This window comes from Amblyomma mixtum, chromosome 5 (assembly GCF_055824585.1).
Source record: "Amblyomma mixtum isolate Tamu chromosome 5, ASM5582458v1, whole genome shotgun sequence".
NCBI classification, from domain to species: Eukaryota; Metazoa; Arthropoda; class Arachnida; order Ixodida; family Ixodidae; genus Amblyomma; species Amblyomma mixtum.
This window is the reverse complement of record NC_143016.1, coordinates 16,892,970-16,907,259: the sequence shown is the minus strand read 5'-3', so window position 1 is coordinate 16,907,259 and position 14,290 is coordinate 16,892,970. Positions and strand designations below refer to the sequence as shown.

Below are 14,290 nucleotides of genomic sequence, written 5' to 3'. Positions count from 1 at the left end.
AGGCGCGAAGTTTGAATGACGCTTGCCGTATTTTTATTCCATGAATCTTCCAAAAAACAGGGACCATACAGGCCACGTTGCCATGCTACTGCGATCGGTATGCGCAGGATGATGGGTTCAGCGCCATGGTGCAGCCCATTAGTGTGGCAATGCTTGTAATCCTCATACATAGCCTCAGAGATTGGACACCACAGCAAGGCCCAGACAGGTTCAGCAGATCTGGCCTTTACACCTGACCTCAAAGGCCATGCCTCATACGTAAGCTCCTGCCCGTCTCATGCACTGAGATGTGGCGCTAGTTTATAATCTTCCACTATAGACAGCAAAAGGTATTTTTCCCCATGAGCATAACATGACAGTGATGAAGTTAATACACTGACTACCTGTTACGACCCCCAAAATGCAGATCAGTACTGCATCTTTTAACGGATACAGCTATAACTACGAAAGCAGCGCTTTGCTGTTCCTCATGATTGCTCACTGAATATTTGCACAAGTAGCGAATATCCGTCAGAATATTCGATTCGTGCTTGATTAAGTTCTCGAACTATTCAATTCGTATTCGATTTGCATTCAATTTGCATTCGATTCAGTTCTCAGCCAAACTATTCCTTTTCGATTTGGTTTGGGAAAAGTACTATTCAAACACCTTTAAATTCCTTATAATCTGAGGGTGGTCTTTCACTGGTATTATCAGCAACAAAAAAAACGTCCATTACATTTGAGTAAACGCCGTGCTTCCATCTCAAACAATATCAAGTTGCCTGTCAGGAATGGTCATCATCACAACTGTGAGATGATAAGAATGCGTACACAAATGAACACTGGAATTACAAGTGAAAATGCCCAAAGGAAAAACAATGGTTACTGGTTTTTCAAGCGAAGCAGAGCACAATAGGTCTACGACCATGTACACAGTGCCATTGCAACTGTAGGAGCACAGGAGTAAACTGATATTTACCATCAAAGTAATGAACTCAGAGGTTAGAACAGAAACCACAGGGCACACATGTGCTCTGAATTAAGAAATATGCCATCAGCATCACACACAATAAAACTGGCCATCTACAGCCCGCTACAAGCCACTCAGTCCAATGCATGAAAGAGAACAATAACATGAACAAAGGCCGTCATGCACTAGTGCTAGTACTCCTCCAACTTCCTGGAGAAACACATAGCAGCCAACCAATTTTGTGGACTCCAATAATTTAGGCACAATATTTCAGACTTTATTGGGGAACCATAAGACATCTCACAGGAACGCACACATATCCACGACCGATATTCCGGACCCTGCGGAGTCCAAAAGTTAGACTTTTCAGTCTAAAATAAGAGCCAGGAAAGCTGTGGAGATCGTTTTTCTGAACGCAAATTCGTTTTTCAACCTAACGTATACGCAAGAGGGCACTGTCGTCACAAACAACCAGCCACCTTGGATTTAAACAGAGGCAATTGGACGGACTGGCTAGGATAGGCCCGGTTATTTGCACCTCGTTGTTGCTGACTGAGTTAATGCCAAACTCCTTATTGCCATCAGAGTGGCTTACAAAGAAGAGCGCGATCGTGTCGTGAAAACAGGACAGCAACTTAGATGACGCCCATGGGCGTCCGGAGGGGGGGGCAGGGGGGGCGGCCGCACCCCGCTGGAAAATCACTCACTCGAACCGTGAGTGATGGCCGCACGCCAGGGGCGGTGGTGCGCTCAGCCAAAAGGCTTAAGCAGACCCGCTTCCACGCTTTGGGTCACATCTGCGAAATGCCGCGTCCGGGCACGCGTCGTTCCGCCGTTTTCAAACCACGCCACCGTCAGCTCTGCTGAAGGGCGACCAGTTGCAGACATGCAGCGGCACCAGCGAGCATGTGTTTCGAGCCGTCTTGAGATGGGTGTCTGTTTCTTTGATCTCTAGAGAGATAGCGACATGGAGGCAGACAGTGCACAGGGCATGTTGTTTTCGCCTTCGTACGCCGGCCACCGATCAATTCTTGAGGAGGGAAGGACAAATCAGCCGTGTCCACCCTCGCTTTGTCGGGCTGCTCAGGGGCAAGTGGGCGATGTGTTGGCGCCGCCGCCGCTCGCTGTCTCCTCCGATCCACGGGAGAGCGCAGTTCGATAGAAGCGCCGCTTTCAGAACTTTCGGCAAAGGGGATTAGCTGCTTTTGTTCATGGCGACACAGTCTCCAGAGGCGCCCCCACACCAGCGTTCCTTGCGTCTTCTCCGAAAACCAGCGCCTTTGGTCAACGCAGCCCGATGGCGCCTGCCTGGCTCGCCTGTCACCTCTGGCTGGGCCTCAAATCACAACAGCGCCCATGTACTGTGCGTGTCAGTGCATGGTAGAGAGACCCAGGTGGTCGACATTATCCGGAACTCTGTACTACTCCGTCCCTCATAGCCTGAGTCGTTTTGGGGCCCTGAACCCCATAAAAGCACAAAAACAAATTTTCCGACCGGAGTGGCGAGTGTCCCTTCCCCTCGGAAGTCGCGCGGCGTTCCTTTCACCCCAAAAGTGCGCATTCGGGGATATTGCGGCAAGTAAGCCCTTGCACGTGTGCTCGCCTCTTTTGTGCTTTGGTGTTTTCAGTGGCCGGTTGTCAACGAAGGTGAGAACAACCAAGACAGCGGACGAGAAAACGACGAGCGGCGAGCAGTGTGTGTGCGGTTGCTCGACTGTACGGATGCGCGAGCAAGGTGGAGCGAGGTGTATGAAGCTGCGAGCGTGCATTTATCTTGTAAATAACTTTTTGTTGTATATATAGTCATCTTTTGTTTTCAACGTACTCGTTCAACAGTTTTTCCAATCAATATGAATGATGAGTGTGCACTGAGAGCGTGTAATGAAGCACAGAAATGAATTTATCACCCATGTAATTACGCAATTCGCCCAGAAAAATCCGAGGCGCCTACAGTTACTGTTCAAGGAAGACTGACTGAGTGACTGTAGTTGCGTGTTTGTGAACATATTGTGCTGTGGGCTGGTCATCAATTCGGGTGAGTCGAGAACACGTATGCAGCAAGACTGAGCACTCTTCTCCACGAAGTGATAGTATCTTTTTGCATTTTTTATTAATTTCAATTGTTTTTTCGTTGATAAACTCCACTGTATCTCTCCTAGCCGCGCTTTAATTTGCTGTTTGTAATTTTCTTTCAATGTGTGTAGTTTACTTATTTTTATTTATTCTTAAATAAATAAATTTACTCCGCAAATACTGCCTTTTTGCTACGTATATAAGCGCCCCCCCCCCCTCCGGCACCAACAACCAATGGGGCCCCCCCCTGCAAAAAATTCTGCGGACGCCCTTGATGTCGCCACGTGTGGTGCGGGGCAGATGGGGGACATGGAGTGTAGGGGTGCAGCCGGAACCCTCTTCTTTCAGTGGGTTCAGTACTCGCGACCGTCACTACCCCAGGAAACACCGTCCTCACTTTGCATGGAGTGTTCATGGCATGGCCCACCGCCGCTTTGCATATTCTGGTATTGGTGACGCAAGGTGTTATGGACATGATAAAAGCTTGACTCCGGCCTGAATACAGTCTAATATTATTGCTTACAAACGGAAAACAAGAAACGACAAAGTTTGCGATTTCCGAAGCCGTTTTTCAGGCAAAGCGTTTTTCTTTAATCACTAATTTTTTGGACTGTAATTATTCAGACCATTTTTCGGGTCCCGCCAAGACCAAAAAATTGGTCGGCAACTTCTAACTTCTGTATTAAATTGGTCAGTGTTGACATACTTATCAAGCCAGCATTCATCCCATCGGAGAAAACAAACGGGCAAAACTTTGGAGAAAACATTCTCAGCGGAAATTAAAAAGTGCAAAGCAAACACAGGAATTAATTGCAAGCACCACCAACACCACTGCGTTAGTGATACTAAAATGTGCTAATGGTACCACTACACCATACAGCTAACAAGTATAAGTAGTGTTCACTCCAAAAACACAACACAAGACAACTTTCAGCACTACTACAGCGATTCAGAAATAAACAAAAAGAGAAAATGCAACCATCACATGGCAGCCAGCTTCTGAAAGCTTCAAACTTAACGCTGTTATGATAAGGAGCATTCTTTCTTAAAGGTCAATATTTTTATCAGTGACACAGAAGCAATACATTACGCGTCCAATCTTTGAGTGCAGTGACAACACTTGTTGGAATAGCAAGAACAGAATGCCATAAAACTGTTTCAGCTACCAACTGCAATGTTGGGGCCCAATTAATCATGCATGTGCAGCTGCAAAGCAGAGCCATGGTTTAGGGTAACTGATGAGCACTGACCACAATGAGGACAATGTCCCGAAAGACGTCACCATCGGGAGGCCCCACTTGTGCTTCGTGGTCTGTGCCCGATATTCCAAGGGCAGCCCAAGTAACCGTGTACACAAGCACATTACTTGCCACAGTGCAAGCATAGCTGCAAGAGAGAAACAGTAACGGTTAGTACAAATTAAACGCAAGCCAAAATAAGTAGATTAAAATTTCTGGCAGAGGCCTAAAGTAATCTTCAAGAGTGACCTAGCGAGTCACAAAAGCAGTGAAACAGTTTCTTGAATCGCAAGTTGTCAATAATACCTTCTTCAAAAGCAGTTTCAAGAGGAGTTGTGAAAGAGACGGTACTATTACACCAAATTAATGAGCAACAATGCAATGAATGACTAATTTAATGCACAAAGCTTAGCACTGAAGAGTAAGATTTCGATGTGCGCAGCACATCGAAATCTGCTTTTCGATTGAGAGCTTTCATGCTCTTTTTCTCTTACACAGAAATATATACATGCTGCCATTTTGCAGGGAGAGCAGAGTTTGGCTCTGAATTTGAGACTCTACTCTTGTTAACTGACTTTGGCAGTGTGAAAATTTGGATGAGAAAAAAAAAACTTACAATATTAGTCAATATTAGTCACAGCCTTTTCTGAACTATTACAAATACAACATAAAACAGAAGAACATATGCAATATCAGTGCATGTAATGCTGCAGGACTTCCCACAAGCCCCACATTTACAAACTCGGCACTCGAAATGCTCGGAAAATTTAAAGGGGGACGCAGCTTTCAACACCAACTTTCTTATTTTTTGAAGAATTTTGATAAAACTTTTTTTGCGGGTTCATAATGCTCTAAAAGTTAAGAGCACAAAATTTCAGCATTTTATCTGGAGAACTTTTCTTAATGTAATTTTTTTTCTCTTCTACATCTTGTGAAACTCCTACAGACTAGACAAAATGTGGTGAAAACCAGTTCAACATTCATTGCATTTGTGAACACATGCTGCTTGTGATGACATTTTTAGATTTTTTGTTTCCACTACACAAATTTTGTTTTCATTCCTTACAAAGCAGTTGCCACAGACATGCCTAAATTATAAACAAGGTGTCACACCAAACTTTACAATGCACGAAAATTACAAGGCAAGAATTTCATCACATAAAGCAAAGTTTTGCAAGTACAACAAAACAAACAGAGACAAAATAGAAAAGCTGCGAAGAAATCTGCTACATAAGGCAAGCATCTAGTCAGACAACCAGAACTGAAAAAAAAAAAAAAAAACTACGATTTTTTGAGCATTTCCCCCCAATATGCAATGCCACCGCGGTTCGTGAAACCAGAATGGACAAAAACACCCGATTTTTCAAGCATTTCCCTACCGCGGTTCGTGAAACAATTTTTTACAGTACTTTCAGGCGGTTTCCAGCAATTAACTTCAGGACAGCGTAGAAAACAGGGCATACGAATGGATACAGTGATTTTCAAAGAATCAGTTTTTTTTTCACCTTCTTTCACAATTCAGAGCCAAATGCCTCCCTCTTTTTTAACCACTACAAACCGTTGCACCATTTGTGCCAGCCAAATAAGAACTGCAGAGCTGACAAAAAGCTAAAAACGCATGGCTAATAGCCAGTGCAAGAGTCCACAGATGGCGCTGACGTCCGCCAGCTTCCAAAAGCTAGGCCCACCAACAGTCACATTTTCAAGTACAACTTGCCCATTGGCAGTACCCAAGGGCTACATAAGATGTAGCAGATGTTTTTCTTCTCACCGCATGGCGTTGAGTTCAACTCTCTCGTGGGGGATGGGTGTGATGTCTGGGATGAGAGACAGGTGGGAGATTTGGGTGGATGCCCATCCAAACTGGAAGATGATGATGAAGGCTGCGTAGTAGACAAACTGCGCCTCCTGGCTGCTCGGGTGGTTGCCCATGGGCTTGGTGAACAGGAATGGGAAGCTGCCAACCACGCACACCGTGCCTGCATTGCGGACAGACCCTGCACTCTCACTGGCCACCGAGCAAAGCGCTGACAACAGATGGCTATTGATTGTGTGCACACTTAAAGGTGCACTGAAGAGGAATCTGAACTCGTCTTTTTGCCGCGGGAACTCGATCTACACGTCCCAAGCGTTCTTAGAAACTTCGACTTATTGCCCTCAGTGGCCGATTTTCCTAATTAAATCGAATTAACGTCCGGCTCTCGCCTTTTTTTTTTTTAATTCTTCCTCGTACGGTGGGCGGAGTCGACCAACGCGTAGAGTGCCTTGCAGCCAGCTCCAAAGAGGCTTTGCTTTCGCTTTATTTTGTTTTTTAGGTTTCCATGAATAAATAGTTTCATTCGCAGATAATATAGCCGCAAAATAAGCCCGCAGAAATAAAAATACGCGCGGACTATTTGCTTCAACGGACTACTACGTATTACTCCGCCGATGGCAGAGCGGCAAGCCGCCGTGGGAATGGCTGAAAGGCACTCCACGCGTTGGTCGACTCCGCCCACCGTACGAGAGAGAATTAAAAAAAAAAGGCGGGAGCCGGACGTTAATTCGATTTAATTAGAAAAATCAGCCACACAGGGCAATAAATCGAAGTTTCTAAGAATGCTCGGAACGTGCAGATTGAGTTCCCGCGGCAAAAAGACAAGTTCAGATTCCTCTTCAGTGCACCTTTAAGAAATAAGCCCTCTAGAACGTAAAGAAGATGACAAAGAGAAGTGACCAGCCCTTTGCGCAGCGTAAGGGATGCTCTGTCAGCCCAGGTGCCAAGTAGGAAAACTATAAGACAACACTAATGCAAGCATCGTTTGCATTAAATGCCAACTGAAAGTAAATTTCACTTTTGCAAGAGCAGCTCACAATGTGCTGCATAAGTCACAAAACTAATCGTGACAAAGTTTTTCACTTGCTAGAAAACTAGTTCTGTAGTTACAAGCATTTAAGAAGTCCTGCAGCAGATGACACATGCACATGGCAGCATCATATGTATTCATATGACTGGCCGACTTATGCCATGTTGATGCTAGCGATATGCAGTCGGTTTCATTTATGATTGGAGTTCCATTTTTTTTAAAAGCTTGGGTCATGTTACATGAAACATTTAGTATACTAGAGGACTCCTAGACTAGGTTTTTGTTCCGAGAGGAAATATCTCCTGTTCCATCATGTGCATGTTGATGCAACTATAATGCTACGAGTAAGGTTGACAGATTTCTGGGCTGTGGTTTGGTTTAGTTTGGTTTAATGGGGTTTAGCGTCCCAAAGCAACTCAAGCTATGAGGGACGCCGTAGTGAAGGGCTCCGGAAATTTTGACCACCTGGGGTTCTTTAACGTGCACTGACATCGCACAGCACACGGGCCTCTAGAATTTCACCTTCATCGAAATTCGGCCGCCGCGGCCGGGATCGAACCCGAGTCTTTCGGGTCAGCAGCCGAGCACCGTAACCACTGTGCCACCGCGGCGGGCTCTGGGCTGTGGTTTAGTTTTAGTTTATGGGGTTTAGCGTCCCAAAACGATTCTGACTATGAGAGACACCATAGTGGACGGCTCCAGATAATTTTGACCACATGGGATTATTTAATCTACACTTTTGCATTCCACCTCCATTGGAATACAACTGCCGAGGCAGTGATCGAACCCTCGTCTTTTGGGTGAGCAGCCAAGCACCATAACCACTGAGCCACCGCAGCGGACTTTCTCAGCTCTACCAATACGAAAAGAGGTACACTGGTATCCTTTAAACGAACACAAGAAGAACCTATGACTTAAATTATTCTTTAGCGTTTATCACAATCAAACAGGAATTAGTGCCTCAAATTACTTATAGCAATCGCGTTGCGTTTCTTCTCAAAATGATCACAGATAGAAGGTTCGTCCATAATACTGACACACAGGTTTGTTTAAATACTCATTTTTTTCCGTGTACTGTTAGCAGCTGTTACATGTTACTAAGATGTGGTTTGCCTCAGTACTGTGGGGTTCTTTTATGAAGTTTTGTGCCTCCCCCTAGTGATACTCCTGGTACTATAAAACAAAAGAATATCATAGTGTAAACTGTAGGTACTATAAATAATATCCAAAATAAGCTTGATACTGAACTGGAGTCAAAAAAAGAAGTGCTGGCAAGAGGCAACGCACCAATCAAATGCCATGTTTTCCGGCGGCCGTAGTGACAGAGCCAGAAGTCGTCATCCCGGTCAGACTCGATGCCAACGAATGGGGTCGCCACCGCATCCGCCACCTGGCCAATGAGCAGAAGGGCCCCTGCCAGCGTGGGGCGTAGCTGACGCACAAATGTCAGGTACACCAGCAGGTACGTGAACCACATGGAGGCACACAGGTCGTTGAGCACATGGCCGACGCTGTAGGCCAGCCGAACCCTGCAAATGACAGGTGCAGACAGGGGGGCCAGGCAACCGGCTTTTGCTGGCGACGCACTTGCACACTCCTTGGCACACTGGATCCATGCTCTAGCCACAAGACACCACAGAAAGTTTCATTTCAATGAACAAGTCATTTTTACAGCAATTTCCAGAGGGCAAAAAATAGCACCTGGATGCAGCCCTACAGTGCTCTCATGACAGAGTGTCAAGCTTCCAGCGGTCAATACGGTGTGAGGAGCTGGACCATTCGTTTGGAAGGTTTAAACAGTTTCACTGTTGCGTCAGTGAAAGAGCAAACCACAACTTGCCCCTGGAAGTTACTAGTATACAAAAAATGAACGTTTGTCGACCTCGTCAACATCAGAAAGTATAAGCAGGAAATACCTGTACTAGCTCTATCACACTACCAATACCACCCCCTAATGACAAAGAGTCAGCCAACCTGGATTAATGTGACCACAACTGGCACAACCTCAAAAGTGAGTGAGGTTTCAGTGCCAGTATACAAAACACCAATGGGCAATCATGGAAACAAAGGGAAAAAAAAAGAAGATATGCCGAAAACACCGCCGAAAGTCCCTCATACAAATTATGTCATAACAAAACTTGCTCATTTTGTGAGCACAGTTGTCCAGTGCTTAAAGGTGGTAAGACTGAATCAGCTACCTGCAAAAAAGAAAGTCAATTTTTCTTCACCATTAAAGCACCAGGGTGAAAGGAGCAGACAGATTTGGATTTCACCACGATGTTCACGCACTTCCCTTACTTTCATCCGCGCTACAAAAACCTGACAATTACTGCCTTCAAAAATTTCATTCTTAAATGCCCCTGCTGGTATACTGCACCTAGATGTGCCATCAGGTTATAGCTTTACCTAAGAGGCAGGAGGTGCGTTCTTGGGGTGGGGCCCTCGGAGCTTGTAACCGTTTGGTCCGCCATATTTCACAGCTGGAGGACGAGCTCTCGCTTTGCTCTCTCTTGTTCCGGTGCTTCAGGAACAAGCACTGGTGAACACGGCCTGAAATGACCAGAAGTGAAAGCACATACAAGGTTCTGAAACGTGCTCAATGGCCATCTATAAGCAAGGCTTTCCCATTCTGCCCCAATAAAACATGGTTGCCACACAATTACTGGACCACAATTTCTTTATAATGTGACAACAATAAATTTCAAGGCTGCGGCTTCTGTGGTGGCCTATATGCTATCAGCACCTAGGTGGTATGTGTAGGTTCCATAAACAAATAATAGGGAAAGCAATGAGAAAAAAAAAAAAGGAACCTCCCCAAGATAATGTAACCGGTGTAGTGCACAGCATGAAGTAAAGATACTACTTGCATGATGTAAAAAATAGCGCACAGGGAACACAAGGGACGGAAAGTAAACGACGCAGACAAGCGCTAACTCGCAACTCCGTCATACTTTTCAGACATCGAGATCAGCGTGTACGCGAGATAATGGAGGCATACCATATTAGGAAATGTCGGAATCCGTGTATCAGTGAGCCCTCTGTTAACTTGGCAGACTGTGAAATCGATTTTTTAGCCTCAGCGTTGCATTGAATTCCTTTTTTTGATAACGGTTTTTTTGATAGCGATGAGTGGCGCCTGATGCTTCAATTTCAATTTTTTCCTCTGACTTGGTCTTTCGAGGAGGGACTGTTTGTGGTTGTTTTTGTTTTATGTTTTTAAAGTGACTACCTTATATTGCGCGCGTCAGCAATAAACCTCAGTTGCGAGTTAGCGCTTGTCTGCGTCGTTTACTTTCCGTCCCTTGTGTTCCCTGTGCGCTATTTTTTACATCATGAACGTTATCCAACTTGCCCAACTTTCCGCTATACTACTTGCAGACTACAGGGCAGATCAGAGCTTGACAGCTGATCTCTGTCGCAACGGCTACACGAAGCACTTCGTGCGACTGGTCATCCGACGGCTTCACAACAAACCAAAACGACAGAAGACTACCCAGGACACCAAAACAGCTCACATCTCCATCCTTTCCTAGTGAGTTTACTTAAGAGAACCAAGCTGACCTCCATTTTTGTAACGAAAAAGAGCCCCACAAAAATGCACTGTCCAAAATGGGACTGCCCCAACCCAACAGCACCTTCAGGGAGTGATCCACAAATCAGTGCCTGGGAAAATTTAATGTGGTGATCCATGTTTATCTGGCACATCATTCGAAAGAAAGGAAAAGCACACAATGAAAAATCTGCTGTGTCTGCCCCTTTAATTGCTGCAACTCCTCATTCTAAGAATGTGCACAGATTTCCTATGCAAAATAACCACAGCTTAGATGTTCCTTATTTCTTACAGAACTCGCAGGTTTGTTAAATGTAACCATGCAGTTGAAAGAAACACTTTCCCACCAAGGACTCTTAATTCATCCCTTAACTGAAGGTGGGGTTCTAGCAATGCCACCTGCTGTAATTGTAGCACTTGTTACAATTACTATGGCTTTCCTTCCTCATGAAACACTCAAAACATTTGCTATTGCTGCTTCAAAAAAAAATTTTTAAGTTGGTTATGTGGCCTCAGTTTCCTTGCTCTCATTTTGAACACAGCCAGTGTGAACACATTTACATTTGCTCTAAGCATCATGCATCTCTTCAATAAGTATTAAAATAAGCACAAATTTTATATATTCTAGCTTATGAATTCGCAACTTTCACGGGGTATAAGAGGCGCTACTGGTAAACGAATATGGCTGCCCTTGAGGGGATTGAGCAGCCACAGCGGTGTCGGTTTCTATTTTGATTCCACTTTGGATCCTCGTGTTTGCAATAAAAGCTCAGTTTAAAAATCAGCCTGCAATTGGCTGAGAGCGAGAAGGAGAGAGTCACAAATTTGTCTTTTGTAGAACGTGAAGCGGTTGTAAACACTGGCAATGTAACATGTTTAGTGGTAACATTGTCGTCAGGCATAGTGAGGGAGTTAAGTAGTCAGGCATCAAAACAAGGGCAAAAACAGTGTACACGCTTATATAATGGACGGGCTGCAGTAATCTGGAAGTCAACATCTCTGCACAGGAAAACCCCTCCAACACGGCTGCCCAACCGGCTTTGAGGGCAGAAATTAGACGCAGCGCTGGAGATTTCCCCAGTAAAAGATATCCGGCAAATACTTCCTGTACATTTCTACATTGCTCTGCCACTGCAATTAAGCTCAGCTCTCTGAAGCCACAGCTTGGCAGGTGTAACACACCTCTCCCGTGTAGACACCACGACAGGAGGTGTGTTGCACCTGTCACGCTGTCATGAAAGAACAAGTTTTCTCATTGCATCGTCTGTTCGGTGCAAGCTAGCTCTGGCTTAGAAAAGTGAACTGATACTGTCCGGGTGCAGATTTCTTGACCCCATTAAAGGTCAGTGGCAACTATCTTGAAGCTGAGATTCATTTTGTGGTGCTAGACATGGAGGTGAGCACAGCAAAGAAAATAAGATATCTTCACAACATGCTGCAAGCACATGTGTTAAATCTGCAGGGCTTGTACCTATACCTAAATTTATGCAAAATTTTTCTTTGTTTAGAGATGGGAAATAGAAAGTGCCGCAAGCACTTCATGATGACATGCGTTTATTTGCTCATACATTCTAAGTGCTTTGTGACAAAAGCCGCCGTGTCCGGTGGCTAGACTGCACGCTGCATAAGCAAGCATGTCAGATCTGTTACCCAGAATGAAGGTTGCAACCTGTAATACTGCCCGACAAGCGTCAGTTTCTTTATGACTGATTTTTCAATTTTTTTTTTCACTTGGAAGTGGCACTCAAACGCTTATAGGGAATCATGCCATAAGAAAATCTCAACGAAGAAATGTTATGTTACCCGATAAGTTTTGAACGAAACCACAGTTTGGAGTGAAAAAGCAGATTGGTCGCCACTAAGCAGCCCATCCAGATTAGGCGATGGATCAAAATTTTATTACCAGCCAAGTGCACTCCATCGCCACTCCTCAAGAAAAAAGTAAAATTAAAAATACGCCTGTCACCAATCCTAATGAAGCTATCAATTAGCTAACAAAGGCAAGAGTAGTACCACGTCTCGCTCCCCCAACATCATCAAAACACGGGAAGAATGCAAAATGATCGCACGCAAGCTGTACACACTCCAGCAGAAGAGAGTACTCGCAGTATTCCTGCACTGGATTTATTGCTGGTCTGCTAATTTGCAATTTATTATTGGTTCTCGCTTCAGCCGTTCACTTCAAACAATTGCGTGCAGACTCATGTCACTCCACAGAGCACGATCTGAAATGTAAGCGACACGAAATTGCGGTCGCTGCTGTACTGCCTGCTCATTCTATGGTCTGATACAACTTAAGTCTGCAGTGAAGCTCCGCCCAAATTCAGCCTCCGTGCACAGAATTCTTCCACGACAAAAAAGTAGTCCCCTGCCTAAACGTTTCTTCTTACGTAAACAAGAAGAAAAAGTTGTGAGCTCTATAGTCTGATACAACTTAAGTCTGCAGTGAAGCTCCGCCCACATTCAGCCTCCGCGCACAGAATTTTTCCATGACAAAAAAGTAGTCTGCTGCTTAAACGTTTCTTATTACCTAAATAAGAAGCTTATAACAAGAAAAAGAATTATGAGCTCTATTATTTTGATACGTGGATTGTTTGATATAGTCAAACATTAAAAAGCTGATTTCGTTTACAATTGCAATTGGACAGCGGAGTAATACAGGACGCCGCGGACCGCGGCCCAGTGTTAGCAACTGCTGTTTTTTTAAGTTGTATCCTACTATAGAATTATGATACTTGGATTGTTTGATTTAGTCAAACATTAAAAAGCTGATTACGTTTACAGTCGCGTTTGGCCAGCGGAGTAATACAGGGCGCCGCGGACCGAGGCCCAGTGTTAGCAACTGCTGTTTTTTTAAGTTGTATCCTACTATAGAATTATGATACTTGGATTGTTTGATTTAGTCAAACATTAAAAAGCTGATTACGTTTACAGTCGCGTTTGGCCAGCGGAGTAATACAGGGCGCCGCGGAACGCGGCCCAGTGTTAGCAACTGCTGTTTTTTTAAGTTGTATCCCACTATAGAATTATGATACTTGGATTGTTTGATTTAGTCAAACATTAAAAAGCTGATTACGTTTACAGTCGCGTTTGGCCAGCGGAGTAATACAGGGCGCCGCGGACCGAGGCCCAGTGTTAACAACTGTTTTTTTTAAGTTGTATCCGACTGTAGTGCACCTTACAAACATCCATTTCGATTTGCAAGTATGCCGCGTGCAAACAGAACAATTTAAAAACGAAAAATACAGCGCACGCGAACTAAGTAACGCTCGCCCGCTCGCCGCGCTATCCACTCATCGCGGCATTCGGAGGGCGCCGCGAGGCGGCGCCATCGTTCATGAAAGTTGCGAATTCGGCCTAAGTTAAAAAGTCGAATTCGTACCTCAAAAACGAAAGACGCGCCGCTCGTCAAGCACAACTGCTGTTGTCACCGGTTGCCAAGTTCAGCACGTTGCGACTGCGGCGACCACGCTGTATCGGAAAGCTGACTCAGCAGTGTCAGCATGGCTGCCAGCCAGCTTCAAGCGGCACGAGTTTCACCTGCGTGGCGAATGCAGAACAAAAAGAAGCACACATGAAAAACGATCAGTTCGGGCCTGAAGCGCGACGCTCGAATTCACGCGCGATGTTC

The 14,290-nt window shown here is 44.9% G+C and overlaps 1 protein-coding gene across 9 annotated transcripts in view; it reads right to left on the bottom strand.

Annotated features, from left to right (window-relative positions):
* The window catches only part of LOC149341392 (major facilitator superfamily domain-containing protein 12-like), a 44,090-nt gene that overhangs the window by 13,540 nt on the left and 16,260 nt on the right, over nucleotides 1-14,290 (bottom strand). For 8 of the 9 annotated variants that reach the window (XM_089543481.1, XM_089543482.1, XM_089543479.1 and 5 more), the window contains 5 exons: nucleotides 14,042-14,199; nucleotides 9,516-9,659; nucleotides 8,397-8,638; nucleotides 6,035-6,242; nucleotides 4,276-4,411 (listed from right to left, as the gene is read on the bottom strand). In XM_089543481.1, coding sequence (XP_089399607.1) covers nucleotides 4,276-4,411; nucleotides 6,035-6,242; nucleotides 8,397-8,638; nucleotides 9,516-9,580 — 651 coding nt within the window. In that variant the 5' untranslated portion in view covers nucleotides 9,581-9,659; nucleotides 14,042-14,199. The remainder of the gene's footprint in view (nucleotides 1-4,275; nucleotides 4,412-6,034; nucleotides 6,243-8,396; nucleotides 8,639-9,515; nucleotides 9,660-14,041; nucleotides 14,200-14,290) is intronic. The other variant, XM_089543485.1, reaches the window with a different exon arrangement.